Source organism: Vulpes lagopus, chromosome 21 (assembly GCF_018345385.1).
Source record: "Vulpes lagopus strain Blue_001 chromosome 21, ASM1834538v1, whole genome shotgun sequence".
NCBI classification, from domain to species: domain Eukaryota; kingdom Metazoa; phylum Chordata; class Mammalia; order Carnivora; family Canidae; genus Vulpes; species Vulpes lagopus.
In genome coordinates this window covers 29,333,724-29,354,083 of record NC_054844.1, presented here as the reverse complement: position 1 = coordinate 29,354,083, position 20,360 = coordinate 29,333,724, and the positions used below count along the sequence as shown (strand labels likewise).

Sequence of the window (20,360 nt, the reverse complement as noted above, 5' to 3'; positions counted from 1 at the left end):
GATCTCAGGGTCATGGGATTGAGCTCTGAGTTGGGCTTTGCACTCAGTGTAGAGTCTGCTTTAGAGACTCTCCCTCTCCCTTTGCTCTTCCCACCTCATGAGCACACTAAAATGAATCTTTAAAAAACAAAATCCATTACTTAAAAAAAAAAAATAACCCAGAAACATAGACATCCCATGATATATATGAAAAGCTACTGATTAGAAGCCTTAAGGATTCAAAAGAGGGAGATTATTTCTGGCTGGGTATGGAAAACTCTTCTATGAAAGGAGACTTCTAAAACAATAAAATTAAAAATTTTTATTGACTTCACAAACTCTGAAAGAAATAAAAACAGATGTAAGAAAAGAACTTGAAGGGCAAAATAAAGTTGTTTTTTTTCTAAGAGCTATAGCCAACTCATTTATTCAAGATGTCTGGTTTATAAATTAACCAGAATCTTGGCTTTTCCTCTTCCTCCTACCCACTGCCAAACTATTTTCCATTTATTCACAATAAATTTATCTGCAGATCCAGAGAAAAGAAGAAAATCAAACTGGCCAATGATTTCATAAGGTTTGACAGGGATGTTGCTAAGACCAAGTAGAATTGTTAATTATCTTAATCACAAGCAACCAAGAGCTGACTACTGTTTCTCTTCACACACACACACTACATCCTTTTCAAAACCTAATCCTTCCTGACTTTGATTTTCACTAATTTTGTATCTGCTTTTCTGAACTTGATTTTTCTAAACCTGATTCCCAGCAGTTAAAGCATTCCAGCCTAACACTATTAACTAGTGTCTGAAAGCTTCTGTCTACTTCATATTGCCTACTTAAAATTACTAGCAGACTTCTACTTCTCAGCCCACTGTCTTCCTACACTTTGTTTTGCAGGTATTGACACTGTTCATTTGCTTTTCAAACCTAAATTTAGCTTCATAGAAATCATGGTAAAATGAACTCTACCAAGTAGGAAAAGCTCCTCAAGGCCAGTAAGCCCTTCACCCCGAAAGCGTCTTATTTAAACACACCAATACAATCACTAAAGCCCAGGACCAGCCAGACCTGGTATGGGAAACAAGGCTAATGTTTATCTGGGGAGTGCATTTTTTTCCTAAGAGAAAAGAAAGTACCTTAGTAAAAGGCCAAAGTTTTGACATGATTATTTACTTTGTGACTGTGAGAAAGTTATTTATCTTTATAAGTTAGGGAAATTTCTACTGCTCTAGTGTCATTGCTTAGGTATGGGTCACAGGTAGGTAGTATGTGGACCTCAATACTTCTATTTAAAGTGTGGGAATTTTTTTAAAAAATCAGACAAGGTAGGTGACTTTCTACAAAGAGGTTTGGAGACAGTCTCTAATCTATCCCAATCTACTTTTTAAAAATTTTGATACCCTTTCTTTTAAGACAACATTAATATAAATCCTATTTTACTAAAAATTTAATATTTAATAGCTTACCAAGTTAGATACTTGCTTTCCTTATTTCCTGCTGTATAATCAGACCAGCAGGCCTCGCGGCCTCGTATTTTTTCCTGGCTGGGTTCTAGAGCAAGAGCACAATAGCATTGTGTGTTCAGCTTCTAACAGTGTAGGGGATTGTTTCAGTCATGGAAAACTTAAAAAGCAAATATTCCATCTAGCTTTTCTATTATTTCCTTTTTTTTTTTTCCTGGCTGGCAAAGGAAGGAAGAAAATAAGCCAATCCACCAAATATAACCACCTTTCTAATTCTGAATTTTAAAATTGCATTATATAAGTCATGTTTAGTTATGTCTAAAAGGATTGCTCCTACAAAGAAAGTTTATTTTATTCATTCTTTGATATGACCAATCTTATTACTCCACTGGCTTAAATCCTTTAATGGAACTGTAAGAACCACAGGGCGGGGGAAAAAACCCCTACTTTGCATAGAAGACTTCACCATCAGACATCTCAGCATCAGACATCAGTCTACTTGTAAAGGTTTCATGTCTATCTACTCAAAACTACATTCTGATCATATTCTCCATTCCTGGAAAATAATTATACTCTTTTCCCATGTCTCTGTTTCTGCATATGTTGGTTCCTTTGGCTTGAGTCTTTTATCAGACATAATAATCTGGTTTCAATGTCGCTTTTTTTGGAGGAAATTTCCTTGAATCAGTCAGTTGTTCCTCTTTTTCTGTTCTCCAAACACATCTATACTATTACATTTGTCAGGTATAGTCACTGCTTTTATCTGTGTTTATGGTGGAGACAGACTTAAATTTCCTTGAAGGCAGGAATATTAAAAGGTTTTTAGAATTGAGTCTAGTCAAGACAGTAGTTCTCCTTCCCCCCTTAGCCACAGGGGATGTGCTAAGACCACTAGTGGGTGCCTGAAACTGCAAATGGTACTGAATTCTGTATTTATTACTTTTCCTGTACATACATACCTACCTATGATAAAGTTTATTTTGTACATTATTAGGCACAGTAAGAGATTAGCAATAAGATGGAAAATTGTAGCATACTGCACTTAGTTATGTGAATGTACTCGCTCTGTATCTCAAAATACCTTATTGTTCCATATTCACCCTTCTTCTTGTGATGATGTGGGATAATAAAATGCCTGCTGCATGATGAGATGATGTGAGGTGAATGGCAGAGGTATTGGGGGCTATCACTGACCTTCTGAGGACCCATAAGAAGGATCATCTGCTTGCAAAACCGTGGATGAAGAGGGACTACTGTAGTTACATTCCCTAACTCTAACCATGTCTCCTTACCATTGTCCCGTACCTAAATAAGTTAATGAATTTTAGACTAAAGAAGTATAAAAAAAAATATCTTTGCTTAATATTTTCATTCACTATTCTGCTATTTTCCACTCTAAATTAGCAACTCTGATAGAAGTAAATCAAGAAAAATACTGTATTGGGCAGTGTTAAAACAGAAAAACTGATATGCTATATGAATTGGTAACTTCTTCAGTTTAATAGTCATTAGGGGGCTTATATTTGCCAAGTCACACAAATAATCTTTTTTTTCAAATAATCATTTTTAAGCTTAGTATATTTTCTATTATACTCAAAATAGATCTCATATTTCTAAGAAGTCATGGGATCTAATAATTATATCATTGTTATTACTCATATATATGATCATATAGCAAATAATAGTTCATAGAATTTAATTGCTGGTTATAAATTTTAAAATGCAGGTCGATTTCTAATTATCCAGATGAATTTGGAAAAAAAGTGGATGAAATATAAACGCATAAATAATTCTCACACTTTAATCCATGCATTGGTTTTCTACTCCCTTTAAATCAAGCTTTTCAAGAATTTATTAAGAAGAAACATTTCTAGATTGTTACATTTTATCTTCTCTTTTCTTTTCTATTTTCCTCCTATGGGAGAAAGTTAAATGCCTTAATTGCAGGAAGAGAAAAAAAAAAGAAAAAGGGGGGAAAAGTACATTCTGAATATGTAACAAAATATCTTAAACATTTTATTATCATCTTGCCACAATTTTCTCCATGCAGACAGTTCCCCAAATTTCTTGGTCTCACACCCTAAAACTTCTCCCATCTATTTTTTTCTACAGAGCCCTGTAATTCCATAATCCAAAACCATTTATTGAGCCCATTCATGACTTCAGTATCACTCTTTTTCTCTGTTCTTTATAACAGTGATCAACTTGGCCTCCAGGGTTCCAATGGAAAGACACTCACTACTCAGATTCTGCTCAACAAGAAAGACCAGAAACTAATAAGCAGGATATTTACTCTATGAAAGAAAACTGAAGGAAGAAATGGAGAACACTACAAATATGTACAATTTACTAAACTTCTCTATATTCCTGCTCATTTAGCTTTACATTTCCTAACAGAAAAGCTCATGAGTATTATTTTTGTTTGTTTGTTTGTTCTCATGAGTATTAGAAACGTACTCATTCATATAACAAATATTAACAAAGCACCCAGTATATATCAGTCACTCTTTTAGGCCCTAGAGATAGAGCAGTGAATCACATAACAAAAAAATACACTGTATAAATGCTAGATGGCATAAAGAGCTAAAGGAAAACAAATTGAGTAAAGGAGACAGAGGGATGTTGGGTGGGGCAGGTCAAGGAAAGTGTCCCTAATTGGTGACAGTTGAGTGGATCTGAAGAATGAAGCACACAAATATTTGGAGGATTAACCTTCAAGCAAAGTATAAAACTACAAAAGTCCTAATGTAGGAGCATAGTAGATACGTTCAGAAAGAAATGAGACAACATGGGGATAGGCGGAGACAACATGGATGGTAAGACTGAGCAGAGAGAGATGCCTGGGTGGCTTGGTTGGTGACTGAGCCTCTACTTTAGGCTCCGAGTGTGATCCCGGGGTTCCAGGATTGAGTCCCGCATTGGGCTCCGCTCAGGTAGCCTGCTTTTCCCTCTACCTCTGCCTCTCTGTGTGTCTCTCATGAATAAATAATTTTTTTTTTTTTTTTTAAAGAATGAGCAGGGAGCACATATGGCTTTGAGGTCAGAGTTAACAAAACAAGGTAGAGGCTGGAGTCGGGACAGGCAGGACCTGGTCTATCCCTGAGAGGACAGAGGCTTTTCCTCTGACAGAACTGTGAATCCACTGAAGGGCTGCAATCACAAGAGAGACCATGGTCTATTTTCCATTTTTAAAGGAGCACTCAGGCTCCTCGGTGCAGAACAGACTCGAGGAGGTCAAGGGCAGATAGGAAGTTACTGGAATATTCTGAGAAAAACTTGAATGTGGCTTGAACTTACGTAGCAGCAGAGGATTTGTTAAAATGTGGTCAATTTGAGGTCTCTTAGAGCAACATTTATTGATTGGATTGGATGTAAGGGGAAAAAGATTCAACGAAGAATAAGGTGTTTGGCCAGAACCTAAGAAATAACAGTTGCTATACAATGACAATGGAGAAGGCCACAATGACTTAGTAGGTTTTTGGTTGTTTTTTTTTTTTTTTTAAGTAAAAACAACAACAACAACAAAAAGCCTTGGGAGCACCAGGGTGGCCGAGTCAGTTAAGCGTCTGTCTTTGGCTCAGATCATGATTGCAGGATCCTGGGATCGAGCTCTGCATGGGGCTCCCTACTCGATGGAGAATCTGTTTCTCCCTCTCCCTCCGCCCCCCAGCTCCTGCATGCTCACACACACTCGCTCTCTCTCTCTCAAAAAAAAAAAAAAAAGTCTTTCAATCTTGTCTATATTCATTCTCTAAGAGGAAAATGAGTGGTCTTCCCTAGGCCAGGTTTTAATAATCACCATGTAGAATCACCAACTTCCATGGCTAACACTATTTTTCTCCTCATAGGCACTTTCCTTCTGCTGCTTCAACATAGGACCAGCCAACTACAGATCCTTGGTCAATTAGCACAGGGAAAAAAATCTTAGAAGGATCTGACCTAAACAGGGCTTAGAGGTACTGTGGTAGGGAACAACTTAGAGAATATATGTAAATCTAGGTAAAGCCCTTTAAAAATATATTTCAGGGGATGCCTGGGACACCTGGGTAGCTCAGCAGTTGAGCGTGATTCTGGGTCTGGGGATCGAGTCCCGCATCGGGCTCCCCACAGGAAGCCTGCTTTTCCCTCTACCTATGTCTCTGCCTCTCTCTGTCTGTCTCTCATAAATAAATTAAATTGAAATATATATATATATTTCAAGTGAGTAAAAATTGGCTCCCTATTTTATAAACAACAAACAACACAGAGAGTAAAGGTGATGACTATCAGAGGGTGGATCAGAAAGGGGGTAGGGAGAATGTCTACAGGCACCTAGGAAAAGGCCGTTTTATTTTTTGAATGAACAGTGTTCTAGTGTCTAAGGAGAACTGGTTAAGTTTAAATCTTATTCTTGGATTACAATGTAAGTTACATATAATTTGGATGACTATGAAATGAAGACCATATTATCATCCCTGAAAGCATTAAATAATACTTCGTACTGAGTCCGTTATCACACAATTTTTCACTTTTCAAGTTCCATGTAAATTTGCTGTAAGTATAGGTTTTAAAAAGGACAATTTCTGGGATCCGTGGGTGGCGCAGTGGTTTAGCGCCTGCCTTTGGCCCAGGGCGCGATCCTGGAGTCCCGCGATCGAGTCCCACGTCGGGCTCCCAGTGCATGGAGCCTGCTTCTCCCTCTGCCTATGTCTCTGCCACTCTCTCTCTCTCTGTGTGTGTGTGTGTGTGTGTGACTATCATAAATACATTTTAAAAAAAACTTAAAAAAATAAAAAGGACAATTTCTTCAAGTCACTAAAAGAAGATAAAACTTTTACAAAATAACATATACACTAAATATGCATGTGTAAATGTTTTCTGAGACAACTTAATAGCAACAAAATAACCCACTGGTGTGAGCAGGAAGTGCTCTATTACTCTCCTTTCCATTTAAAAACCTTAAAAGGAACTTTTGAAGCCCACATTACAGTAGTGGCCACTCAGTATAGGAAGATGCCCATCAGACCAGAAAAATTCTAGTTCTCTCTCCGTTTAAGAGCTGCCTTCCAGGAGGGAACATGAATTCCCTCCAATCATCCCTAACTGTTTGAGGATGGAATGAGAAGGGACAGAAGCTATTTCAAGCAGAGAACTTCAGTAATGGAAAAAGAAAATACTTCCCCTTTGCCACTTCAAAAACTATTTTCATATTTAGAATGTGATGGTAAACCATGGAGAGATGACACAAACCTTAAACTTATTTATGCAAGAACAGTAGAGCTCCCCCCCCCCCCAACAAAGGAATCAAGGCTTCCACCTTAGACAATGGCAAAAGAAGGGCAGGCATGGACTAGGCTCTGCAATCTCTACTGGGGACTAGGTGCAAAGCCAGCCAAGGCTGTGCAGCTCCAGAAAAGAGCCTTGGCTTCCCTGCTGCAGCACTCTGACCAACCCCACCCCTGGGCTTCTACACTCAGTGCAAACCCCGCCGAGGCCACAAGAAGGAAGGAGTGACATCGGAAGGAAGAGAGTCTTGGTAACTATGAAGACGACCTGCTGCTGTAAGGTGCAGCTATCTCCTTTAGCAATGCAGACATTCTTCAGGAGGGTTTTTATCCATGAAGAAACAATGGGACAATAGCTATACAGATTGAGCCCATTTCAGTCTTAAAAAATATTTTTAGCAGACATTTCCTGTCACATGATTATATTTCTACCACACAGTAGAATTTCATTCCTCTTTGAAATTTCTCATTTATATGCTCTCTGGAATCCTGGAGGAAACAGTGGCTCAATACCACTAACATTAAAAAAAAAAAAAAAAAATCAAGCCTATGCCTATTTCTACAATGTTATCTAATATGTAAAACCCAGTACACTCAGTCCCCCGAACTTTACTAAAACATGCCTGGGATTGTGGGGGTTGTTTGAAAAGAATGGTGCTCCATGCAGGAGCACTAGAAAAGGATTAGTGGTAAACATTTCTTAGCTTGATTCACACCAGAAACGGAAGAAAAAAAAAATTCTTGCTTTCCTTCTCTGCATTCCTCTCCTTACTGAATTTTCAAACTGTTCTAATGTTAGTAGGAATGACTCAGAGAAACAGAACTTAAACAAATTTGTACTCTGTTAACCAAGCAGCAGCCTCCTGAAAAAGCCAAAAATCTTGAATATAGTATAGATTTTAATGCTGAAGTTGAAAAACAATGTAAACCTTTTTCTTAATGTTAAAACCACATTCTATCACTTGCAGGTCCCTCGGCATGCTATTTTATCAACTGACCCCAAACACTACCAAAAATAAATAAATAAATAAATAAGAAAGATACACTAGAAAATGAAACTACTTACCTTGATCAGTGGACATGACTTCACATATACTGATAATTAGTCTAACTTGCTTTGATAATAAAATATTTGGCTTTACTCTTTTAATGATCATGTGATAAAATCTCACTCCTGGCTTTAAAGCCTCTGGTAGACTGGAGATCACACAGACCCGCCAGGAGCCCGCACCAGGGCACTGTTTACTTCAGGGCATTCTTAGACCTTTCTGCTCAAAGACAACCTCATGCATAATATGCCACACCTCCCCAGAGGAAGGGCTGCTGCAGTGTTTTTCATGAGACCAAGTATCTGATGATGGAGAGACTTCTATTTATTATGGTAAAATAAACAACAGCGGAGGCACATGGAAGCTTCAAGTGAGCTAGAAATACTTTTGGGAATAGGATGGTTTATAAACTGACTAATTCCTTAACTATTAGTAATGCTCTAAAAAAGCCAACACGAAAACAGTTTGTTTCCACTTTAACTGGGTCCATGCCCTGGACCGAAGAGGTTACAGATCCAGGATTCACAGGCTTAAGATGTTAAAATGTCGTTCTGAATGATCACAAAAGCTATTTTGCCACTTGAACCTTTCATTTTTAGCACAGTTCATTGAATAAACACCACCCATAGATTTCCTAAGGAAACCAAGCTTTATATGTTATTTCAGAACACTTTTTAACTGGTATAATATTTCTCATTTTTATATACCTTTATAAGTCTGTATCATTCAATAAGTACTCTAAAAATTCCTGATACCCTGAAATATTAGAAAATGTCAATTAAAATACTTATAAAATCACAATGAAGTAACAGGCTATACAGACATCACTCTCATGGTTGGAAATAACCTCTCCAATCCCCTCTTCAGGGTGTCCACATGCAATGGTTGTCACACTCCAGTTGCATCATATCACCTGGATGGCATTTCAAAGCATACATTGCCTAATCCCATCTCCAGAGTTGAATTCAATCAGTCTGTGGGGGTGCTCCGGATTTTACATTTCTAAAGCTCCCAAGTGGGGATCCCTGGGTGGCTCAGCAGTCTGGCGCCTGCCTTTGGCCCAGGGCACGACAGGATCCTGGGGTCCTGGGATTGAGTCCCTCGTCAGGCTCCTGGCATGGAGCCTGCTTCTCCCTCCTCCTTTGTCTCTGCCTCTCTCTCTATGTCTATCATAAATAAATAAATGGATCTTTAAAAAAAAATAAAGCTCCCAAGTGACACTGACACTGCTGGTCTGGGACCACATGTCAGGGACCACACTTGGAGAACTACTGGGGCAGAGCCTTGCCTGGTTTGGAGTCTTAACTCACTTATCGATGGCCTAAAGCTCTGGTTCATGTGCACCTGCTTAGGACTTGCTCAATCTCAGGGGAGGAGGGCAATGTTCAGGTCAAAGTGTGCAGGGCTGTGTATTCATTCACTTGAGACTCACGATAACTTCCACATGTTCATCAGGAAGTAGGGGGGTTATCAGCTTAATTCTTAATAAAAGAAATCTGTTTACATACTAGGCATGAATAGGTTTTACAACAAATCTAAAAAGAATAATTAGAAACATGGAGAAGGGGATCCCTGGGTGGCTCAGTGGTTTAGTGCCTGCCTTCGGCCCACAGCGTGATCCTGGGGTCCTGGGATCCCTCATGGAGCCTGCTTCTCCCTCTGCCTGTGTCTCTGCCTCTCTGTGTGTGTGTCTCTCATGAATAAACAAAATCTTAAAAAAAAAAAAAAAAAAAAGAAACATGGAGAAAAGGAGTCAAAGAAAGAAGAAATGTAAATTCTTTTATTTCCTTTGCAAACTCCACCCAAGTGTTTGAATTTCACTGTGGCAGGAAAACTGTCTATATTTGATTCCAAGACCACTTAACCTTGGCAAATTTCAGTAATGTAAAAAACAGAACATTTTCCTGTCATAAAAATGCCCCAACTTCAGTGCTTTCTGAGCTTTGATAGCAATGTTTGAATTAACTCAGGTTTGGTTTTCAAACAAATAAATACCTTTTCTTTTTTTTATAGTTAACATTTACTTTGTGCCAGGTGCTGTTAGGCACTTTACATGTAGCATTTCATTAAATCCTCACTGTAAGGTATTAATTTATCACTATTTTACAGAATTTTCTGTAAAAGGAATAATACAAGTAAGGTAGGAAATAGCAATTACCATTTTGTAGAAGAGAAAATGAGGTTTAAGAGGTTAAATATTTTGGCCAATAACACTAGTAAAATGACAACCTTTAAGAAATTAAATTCACTTTTGTACAATAAATTAAGATATAATGGAGCCTACTTTTGAATTTTTATAGATGAAAGCCAGAAAACCAAAACATGATTTGCAGCAAATGATAATTAAAATAAAATATAACTATTAACATTGATGCTCATTGTCCATAAGTGGTAATCTGTGATTATGTTCAGCATCTACCACAAACTTGTAACTAAATTCTAAGCTACCCAATAGTAGCCAGGGAAGTTTCTACAAAGTTAAACATGCACTTCCATATGACTCAGCAATCACATTCCTAAGTATTTAATCAAGTGAAATGAATACTCACATCCACACAAAAAACCTGTACAGGAAAGTTTACAGGGGCTTTATTCATAGTCACCAAAAGCTGGAAACATCCAATCAACCTTGAATTAGTGAATGGATAAGCAAACTGTGGTAAATCCATGCAATGGCATAACACTGAGCAGTAAGAAGGAATGAACTAAGGACACTCACATATACATTAGAAAGAAGTCAACTTTCAAAAACAGAACTACCCTATGAGCCAGCAATTGCACTACTAGGTATTTATCCAAAGGATACAAAAATACTGATTCAAAGGGGCACATGCACCCCAATGTTTATTAGCAGAGTTATCAACAATAGCCAAATTATGGAAGGAGCCCAATATCCAACAACTGATGAACGGATAAAGAAGATGTGGTATGGGGCTCGTGGTTAAGTGTCCAATTCTTTGATTTCAGCTCAGGTCATGATGTCAGAGTTATGAGATCCAGCCTCACCTCGGGCTCTGCACTGGGCATAGAGCCTGCTTTCTTTCTCTCCCTGTGCCCCTCCCTGAATTGCCCCCCAAAAGACATGGTGTGTGTAAATATATGTGTGTGTGGAATATTACTCAGCCATCAAAAGGAATGAAATCTTGACATTTGCAACAATGTGGATGGAGCTAGAGTGTGTATTACGCTAAGCAAAATAAGTCAGAGAAAGACAAATACCATATGATTGCACTTATATGTGGAATTTAAGAAACAAAACAGATGATCATAGGGGAAGGGGGATAAAAAAGGGGGGTGGGGGAGGAAAGGAAGCCAAACCACAAGATTTAATTATAGAGAACAAACTGAAGGTTGCGGGGGGGGAGGTGGGTAGGGGCTGGGCTCAATGGGTGATGGATATTAAGGAGAGCACTTGTGATGAGCACTGGGTCTTATATGTAAGTGAGGACTCACTAAACTCTAATCCTGAAACCAATATTAGACTATATGTTAATTAACTGGACATTTATGACAATTGCATTTAGTCATGTAACCACCACCACAATGAGGATCTAGAATAGTTCTATCTACTTCAAATAGTCCATCATGACCTTTTTAAAAAAATTTTATTTACTATGTCCTTTTGTAATGAATCAGTCTCTCCCCACACTACGTCCTACTTCAGATTTATGTCCCTATGGGCTCCCTTTTCCAGAATGACATATAGAATCATAGGATACATATATGATTCTATATGATATGACCATATACAATCGTCAAAACTCAGAATTCTATCCTAAGGAGGGAGAATTTTGTTGTTAATAAATTATTCCTTAATTTAAAAAATTATGGAGCAAATAAAAGCAACAGGCCATGAAATGGCCATGAAATGGATGGTTTGTCTTAGTGTAAACCCAAAACTATGATTTTTGGTATGTTCATTGCCTTTCTCATCATAGTAAAGATAATCACTGGTTCATTTTATGTTTCCTGTGATTTTTAAAAATCTTAACTTCAGAAGTGACCTAATTAGTTCTCTACATAGAGTCCATTTGGGAACACTGAAATTTATGGTAGTATATTTAAAAGGACCTTTCAAATAAATGTATGGCAATTTTGTTGATTTTGTAAGATTATTTGTCACAGATATCAGCCCTGAAAATACCTATAGTCAATGCTCAACAATTCACAGCTATTCACAAAATAGCCTGTGCATTGAGGACCTAATGGGCTGGGACTCTGCTCTTAGGCATCTCCTCCTTCCTCCTTCGAGAGAGGTTATCCTTCACAATTGATAGGGGAAAGAGAAAGTTCTGCCCAACATTCACATGGTATTCTTTTATCAAGATTTTATTTATTTATCTGACAGAGTGTGTGCAGACACACAAGCAGGGGGAATGGTGGGCAGAGGGAGAAGCAGACTCCCCACTGAGCAGGGATCTCAACTGGGGATCATGACCTCAGCGAAGGCAGACACTTAACCGACTCAGGCACCCCAATAGCTTACTATTTCTAATGGAGATGATGGAACACAAAAATTTTACCATGAAACTTGTGCTTCCTGAAATTAACATTAATCTACAACGTTTTAAAAAATGGTGTGGATTAAGTTGTCTGACGTAGCATTTTTACTCAAGGCTACCCAACACAGCATCTGTCATAATTGAAGAGTTCCATGTACTAATGGCAAAGGTGGCTTTATTATTTACTAATAAACATTTTGGCAATAAATAACAAGAGAGTTATACCAAGTGAAAGCCACTTTGTTCAGATAGGACAGGAATAGGGAAAAAAAATAAATACCTGTGACTTTCAATTATTAACTAAGGAGTAAAATCCTTATATTCATTCTCCAATGTTATTTAACTGAGAGACAATCTCCATTTTCACAGAACAAAACTAATCTAAATCTTAACCCATTTTGCACTCTTTAGTCTTCTGATAACAATCTAATAAAATCAAACAATTTGATATTAAAATGATCCCCTTGAGAGATCTAAATGTGAGACAAGAGTCCATCAAAATCATAGAAGAGAACACAGGCAACACCCTTTTTGAACTCGGCCACAGTAACTTCTTGCAAGATACATCCACAAAGGCAAAAGAAACAAAAGCAAAAATGAACTATTGGGACTTCATCAAGATAAGAAGCTTTTGCACAGCAAAGGATACAGTCAACAAAACTAAAAGACAACCTACAGAATGGGAGAAGATATTTGCAAATGACATATCAGATAAAGGGCTAGTTTCCAAGATCTATAAAGAACTTATTAAACTCAACAGCGAAGAAACAAACAATCCAATCATGAAATGGGCAAAAGACATGAAGAGAAATCTCACAGAGGAAGACATGGACATGGCCAACATGCACATGAGAAAATGTGCATCACTTGCCATCAGGGAAATACAAATCAAAACCACAATGAGATACCACCTCACACCAGGGAGAATGGGGAAAATTAACAAGGCAGGAAACCACAAATGTTGGAGAGGATGCGGAGAAAAGGGAAGCCTCTTACACTGTTGGTGGGAATGTGAACTGGTGCAGCCACTCTGGAAAACTGTGTGGAGGTTCCTCAAAGAGTTAAAAATAGACCTGCCCCTACGACCCAGCAATTGCACTGTTGGGGATTTACCCCAAAGATTCAGATGCAATGAAACGTCGGGACACCTGCACCCCGATGTTTCTATCAGCAATGGCCACAATAGCCAAACTGTGGAAGGAGCCTCGGTGTCCATCGAAAGATGAATGGATAAAGAAGATGTGGTTTATGTATACAATGGAATATTACTCAGCAATTAGAAACGACAAATACCCACCATTTGCTTCAACGTGGATGGAACTGGAGGGTATTATGCTGAGTGAAATAAGTCAATCGGAGAAGGACAAACAGTGTATGTTCTCATTCATTTGGGGAATATAAATAATAGTGAAAGGGAATATAAAGGAAGGGAGAAGAAATGTTGGGAAATATCAGGAAGGGAGACAGAACATAAAGACTCCTAACTCGGGGAAACGAACTAGGGGTGGTGGAAGGGGAGGAGGGCGGGTGTTGGAGGGGAATGGGTGACGGGCACTGAGGTGGACACTTGACGGGATGAGCACTGGGTGTTTTTCTGTATGTTGGTAAATTGAACACCAATAAAAATTAATTAAAAAAAAATAAAATGATCCCCTTGTTGGCCTAAAAAACACCTTTTTTTTAAGGTTTTATTTATTCACTCATGAGAGATGAGAGAGAGAGAGAGAGAGAGAGAGGGGCGCGGAGACACAGGTAGAGGGAGAAGCAGATTTCATGCAGGGAGCCTGATGTAGGACTCGATCCCGGGTCTTCAAGATCACACCCTGGGCTGAAGGTGGCGCTAAACTGCTGAGCCACTGGGCTGCCCAAAAAAACACCTTTTAATTTAAAAAGCCAACCGACTGATGCATAATTCCATTTTGCATGTCTGTGAGCCTTAATGAAGAACTAAAATTTTTGAATACATGCCAGGTAAATGCTATCGCTTAAATATTTTTGTACCAAATTATTTTCATACAGATCTCCAAAGCAAGTTACTATCCCTGAATCTTTATTCTTTTAAAAATACTTAATATAAATGCTTTATATTAATTCCACAGTTACATGCTCAGTTAAGTCCCAACCACACAGAGCAGTGTTAAAGTAGACAGTACCCCTCAGACCAGAGTTTATGGATAGATGATACTATAATCCTAGATTACACTGCTGTCCATTCTGGGTTCTAATTCAATTCCATTACTCTTGTACTTTGGAAAGCCACAGAGAGCTACACATCTCTCTTATGACATGTAGATGGAGATAGCTTGTGTATTTTAGGTATATAGAAGAAATATTGTACCTGAAATGTCATCTGACTTTAATATTTCTCTAATAAAAATACATAATCCTAGAGAATAAAAACACTTTCTCCAACCTAAATTATGGAATTGATCTCTATACCCCAATTATAGGCTGTTTGATTTTACCTGTATGGATTTCCTGCATCACACCACTCATTTCACATGTTCACACATATAGCCCAGGAGTAAATGCACTTTAAATTGGTGATCTGTCTCTCTTTTGGCATTTTGCCTTTGCCCCATTACGGTCCACCTCACATCTGGCAAGTTTGGTTTTTTAAAAAGATTTGTTTATTTGAGAGAGAACACGTGGGCACGCAAGTATGAGTGGGAAAGGAGAGGGAGAGAGAATCTCAAGCAGACTCCCTGCTGAGCACAGAGTTCAAGTGGGGCTCAAGGTCATGATGCCGAGATCATGACCTGAGCAGAAACCAAGAGCCAGACCCTCAACCAGCCTCATGACCCAGGTGCCCCCTTTTTATCTCATTTAGCCTTTGTACTAATCCCAGGTAATTGGCATGATCTATATTCAAAGGAGAAACAAATTGTTAAATATAGTGTTTCTTCTTTAATTATGATTATTATTTTTGCACAGCTTCCTTGGGTTCCACTTCATCAGTGCCAAGTGACAACCTTACACTGGAAGAGCTGTGTGTTTCCTTTAGGAAATCACATTCACTTCAGCAAGAAGTTAATTCTGAGATTTCAAATTCTACACTCATCTTGCCACCACCTGGATTCCTTCCTTTCCTAAACTCTTGAATGAATCTATTCTTATTAGCTCTCATAATAGCTCTCATAATAGCTCTTCATCAAACAACATAAATACAGCACTTAATATGATGCTGGACACACACTAGATAACTGTTTCTCTTCACTGGTCAATCCCTATCACAGTCCTTCTGCCTCAGCCACCTCACAACAGTCATTCTTTACAAATGCCTTCTCTGGCAGTTTCTTGTCCTTCACTGTGGCCCTTTCCCCTGTGCACACCACAGCAATATCCCACAGGCTTCTGGTGCTGAGGTTGCCATTTTGTGTGAACAAAATACCGTTGCGACTATTTTAATGGATATAAAATTTCAGTTGTGGAAGATGAAAAAGTTCTGGAGATGGCTGGTGGGGACGGTAGTAGAACAGGATGACTATATGAATGCCACACAATTACATACTTAAAAACAGCAAAAATGGTCAATTTTATGTTATATTTTACCACAATAAAAAATTATTGCGACTAAAACATTTTCCACCATGAATTTATGATACCCAACCTCAGCCAGCCTATGGCCAATCTATCTGTTCATGCTTATGAATTCCCTATCACAGACTGTCTACTGCCTATACTATCCTTTGCATTCTTCTTTCTTCAGTATCTACTCTGGGAAACTGACTCACTTGAAGGCTGCAACTCTTCCACTATGCAGAAGATTCTAAACCATCTATTTCCAACAGCAACCTCTCTCTTTCAGCTTTATGCTTTCATTTCCATTTATCTGAAAGCTACCTTCTTCACTGGAGAAGAGAAGACTAAACTTTATCTTGAAGGGTTTAGTGAGGTTTTGTTAGGCAGCAGTGGGAGGGAAAGCACCTTATTTCAGGCTGTATGGTGAGGAAATCTGTGGCAGATTTGCAAACTTTGCTGCTGCTTGCAGAGCTGTTCATCACTTGCCAGCTGAGATCCTCAGTGGCTGCTTACTGCACTCAGAATGAATCCAAACTCCACACAGGCCTTAAGTCTCTGTCCCCTGCTTACCTTTCTAGCTTCATTTCTTGCCACTTTGCTTTCAAAATATGTTCCCAAACCATGTTCCCTCTATCAATCACCGGTTTTGAGAAGGAAATCAAGAAAAATGTTTTCTTTTCATAAATTTCCACAGGAACCTATTATTTTTTCCAACTTTGAAATAGCCATGCAGCGTCCAGAAAAGAGTCCTTTGAGGCTTTAAGAAAATAAAACTTAGGCTTTGCCCTTGGCAGGTCAGAAAAAGGGTAAAGTACAGCCAGTTACTTGCTACTAATTTGGGAGAAAAGAGGGAAGACTTTTGTTTCTCTCTCTCTTTTTGATCAGCTGCCTCATCCAGATTTCATTTAATTATTTGTCTTCCTTTCCTCAAGATCCTAATAATGCACAGCTTGCTGGTGTAACAGCAGCTGCTTAGCCTTTTGTGTTGGGCCTTATATTCTTAAAGGACAAACTCAGAATATGAAAAGATAAACTAAATATAACCAGCACTGTCCTGTCTGCAAATCACCCATTCTACTTATTTCTTCCCTTTTATCCCACAGATAATAACACTTAAACATGTAGTTTCCTTTTGGATGAATCTCAGGAATATATTACAGAAATAAAGAAAACTGCAAAGAAAGAAAAATAGAGTATTAGTCATTCCAAAGTTCAGTAAATGGTAGGAAAGAAGATCAAAGATAAAAAGAGAACTTAAGGGGCATCTGGGTGGCTCAGTCAGTTAGGCATCTGCCTTCTGCTCAGGGTGTGATCCCACGGTCCTGGGATGGAGCCCCACATTGGGCTCTCTGCTTGGCAGGGAATCTGCTTCTGCTTCTCCCTCACCCTCTGCTTGTGCCTGCTTGAGTGTGTGCATGCTCGTGCCTGTGTGTATGCTTGTGTGTGTGCATGCTCGTGTTCTATGTCAAATAATCTTAAAAAAAAATTTGTCACTTCTCTTTTAAAATAAGAGAACTAAGAAAAAAAGAAAGAAAGAAAGAAAACAGCCAACTTCCATCATATGGGTCTTAAATTGATGAATGGATGCATGATAAATTATCAATTTACCTGCTAGAAATTTTCAAGTTATTATCCTAGCAATTTATGTATTGTGACTTTACCAATAATGGTGAACCAGATTTCAGTATAATACTAAAGATAATAAAATATCCATATAGTCTTTAAGACATAACACTGTACATTAATCTCTAGAACTCAATCTCATATTAGTCAATAGCTCACTGTAGAGTATGGCATAACCTTTATCCTCTATACAGAGCAGCAAAGGCAAATGTATTCAGCATCTAGATACATAACACAAATGGGTAAGGATACCAGTCTAAAACAGTATGAATTAGAGTTACTTGTGGCAACCTGGAGAAAGGATTTTTTTTAAATTTCAAAACTCAAAACCATTGTGTGGATCAAATAAGACTGTGATCCATCAATTTGACGTTTGTTCTGAAATAGTTTTATCCGTTTATTCACAAGGTATTTTTGAGCTTCTACCTAGTAAGCTTAACCTGGCTCACTACTAAGAAGCCGGGAATTTTTTTTTTTTTTAATCTGCACCATCACTTTCAATGGCATCTCATTTTCCTTCAACCACACTATTCTTCTCAGTTTCTGCGGCCTTAAGATCTTTCTTATGATTAGGTCTCACTATCCCACGTAGGTTTCCTTTCAACACTTATTTACAACTGCAATTAAATGAAAGTTCATGCAATGTCCTTGTTCAGCATTTGTCTTTCCTGCTATTCTCAAAGCTTCTGGAGAACAAGGACCATAACTGTCCCATTCATTTCTATAGGCCCTCTGCACACTGTATCAGGTGCTTAATACTATCTCATTAGAAGGTCCCTTCCAAGGAGTCAAAGAGAGAGCAGACAAGTAGAATGGTGACTGACAAGTCTGGATGGGGCCTGTTACTACCGTGGGTGTAGGGAGGTAAAGGAGGGCTTGCTAGAACAATGCTCCAAATTTTTTGATGGCACATCCCTCTCAGTGTGAAAACTGGACATTCCAACTCCAAGTGTGTATGGATAAATGCATAACTAAATATATTAAATATATTAATGTGTTTATGTAATACAGGTATCACTGTAAGTAATACAAATATTACTGCACTAAAATGCATACTGTAAAAAAAACTTAAAGTAGGATGAGGTAAAGATAAAGTACTATTTTTGAGGGATTTGTGTGATTCAATCTTTGTTTTTTTTATTTATTTTTAAACAGATTTTATTTATTTATTCATGAGAGTCACAGAGAGTAAAGCAGAGACATAGGAAGAGACATAGGGAGAGGAAGAAGCAGGATCCCTGCAGGGAGCCCAATGGGGGACTTGATCCCAGGAACCCGGGGATCAAGCAGACGCTCAACCACTGAGCCACCCAAGCATCCTGGTTTTGTTTTTTTAAATATTGGTTAAATATTTAATGATATAACCATCTGAAAGAGCATATCTCAGTTGGTTTACTTCCATACTTGGTTTTAATGACTGCCCCTAGTTGAGGAACATTTCATTATTCTACAGGGAAGAAGTACATCATTGGCCACACTTACTAAATCATGACACACATTTTTAAATCCCATCTCAATTATGCAAAAGTTTTCCTTGAAATTCTTCTAGTATACTTCCATCTGCCTTGACGTCTTAGAAAGTGTTACATTTTTTTTTTAAATTTGGTCTAAACCCTACTATAACTATCTCAAAGATTTTAAAGCAAGCTAAAAAAGATCTTGTATTTAAGTTTAAATGTGTACGCAGAAATGGTTTTTTTAAAGGAAATTTTTAAAAATGAAAGATACACTTATATCTATTTCAGTGATGACACAATAATGGAAATATTTCCAAACAGTATTTCAAAAATGCTTTGTTCATAATGCCCTTTTTCTCTCTGCTGATTGCAGTTAATTTCTCACTCATTAAAATGTTACCTTTACTTCAAAAAGACAAGTTTTGCTTATTTTTTCAATATATCTGCTAGGTAAGAACCTCTTAAATATGTACTAACAGACTTCTCTTCACATGGAGAAGTTCCACAAATGTGGAACACTTGTGTTTTTTGTAAAAGAAAAAAATATAAAGGATTTTGGTCTGACAACTCATTTAAGTATTATGCCATTATATAACCTACAAGTCTGATGTTTATGATGACTTGTCACCAAGTATTGCCAGAATTCCAGTACATTATATCTAAGATATGTGATTATCATAATGACATAAGATAAAGTAATCTTGGTTTTTTTTTTTTTTTAACCAACCAAGCCTAAAATTCCATGAGTAGAAAAACCAGTAATTCTTCAAACACTCTGAAGACCTCTGGGCAATACTCATTCTTCTCCTCATTCCTTCCATTAGAAAGCTTTATCTAGCACTTTCCATTTGCTGGGTTTTAACCACCCGTGAGTAAATTTGATCAACAAAATCCATGACCTCCAGCAGCACCCAATTTAGTCACGAAGAGACAAGAATGAATCTAGAACCATCAGAGGTTTAAGGAGATTTGTTTAATTCTCTTTTTGGAGTAGGGCTCTTTCCAGAAGTAGAGACACAGGAGGTAGGTGAGGTAGTTACTATCTTATGGGGTGATACCTTCCTTATCTTCCAGTCGTTGAAATGGCAGCATATAACTATCGCTGGCAATTTGGGTTAAGTTCCTTGACATTTTTTCATTAGTTTTAGTTCAGTTCAACAATCTAAGCATGAGTTCTGTGTGGAGCCAAAAGCTGGGGATTTAAGATGAGTAAAACAGTTCCTGGCCTCAGGAAATCAATCAAGTTGGGTAAAGACACAAGATAACAGTCAATTGCAAAATATGCTGATAACAGATATAACCACAGAGTGCTTCAGGAGCTCAGAGAGGAATGCAACTGAAAAGAAAGGTGTACTGGAAGACTGAGAGTTGAGCAGTGTCTTAAAGGAGCACAATTTAACACTTTTTTGTTTGTTTGTTTAAAAACCCAAACCGTACAACTTATAGCCATTTCATGCCTCAGCATTCACACTGCTTCAGTATTTTATTACTGAATTAT

The 20,360-nt window shown here is 37.9% G+C and overlaps 1 protein-coding gene across 4 annotated transcripts in view; it reads right to left on the bottom strand.

The window, feature by feature from the left end:
- The window catches only part of FGD4 (FYVE, RhoGEF and PH domain containing 4), a 222,444-nt gene that overhangs the window by 89,510 nt on the left and 112,574 nt on the right, over positions 1-20,360 (bottom strand). The window contains exon 1 of one of the 4 annotated variants that reach the window (XM_041735522.1): positions 7,776-8,341. The exons of the other annotated variants lie outside the window; for them this stretch is intronic. Coding sequence (XP_041591456.1) covers positions 7,776-7,866 — 91 coding nt within the window. The 5' untranslated portion in view covers positions 7,867-8,341. Of the gene's footprint in view, positions 1-7,775; positions 8,342-20,360 lie in introns of those variants that run through there. 4 annotated transcript variants of the gene reach the window in all.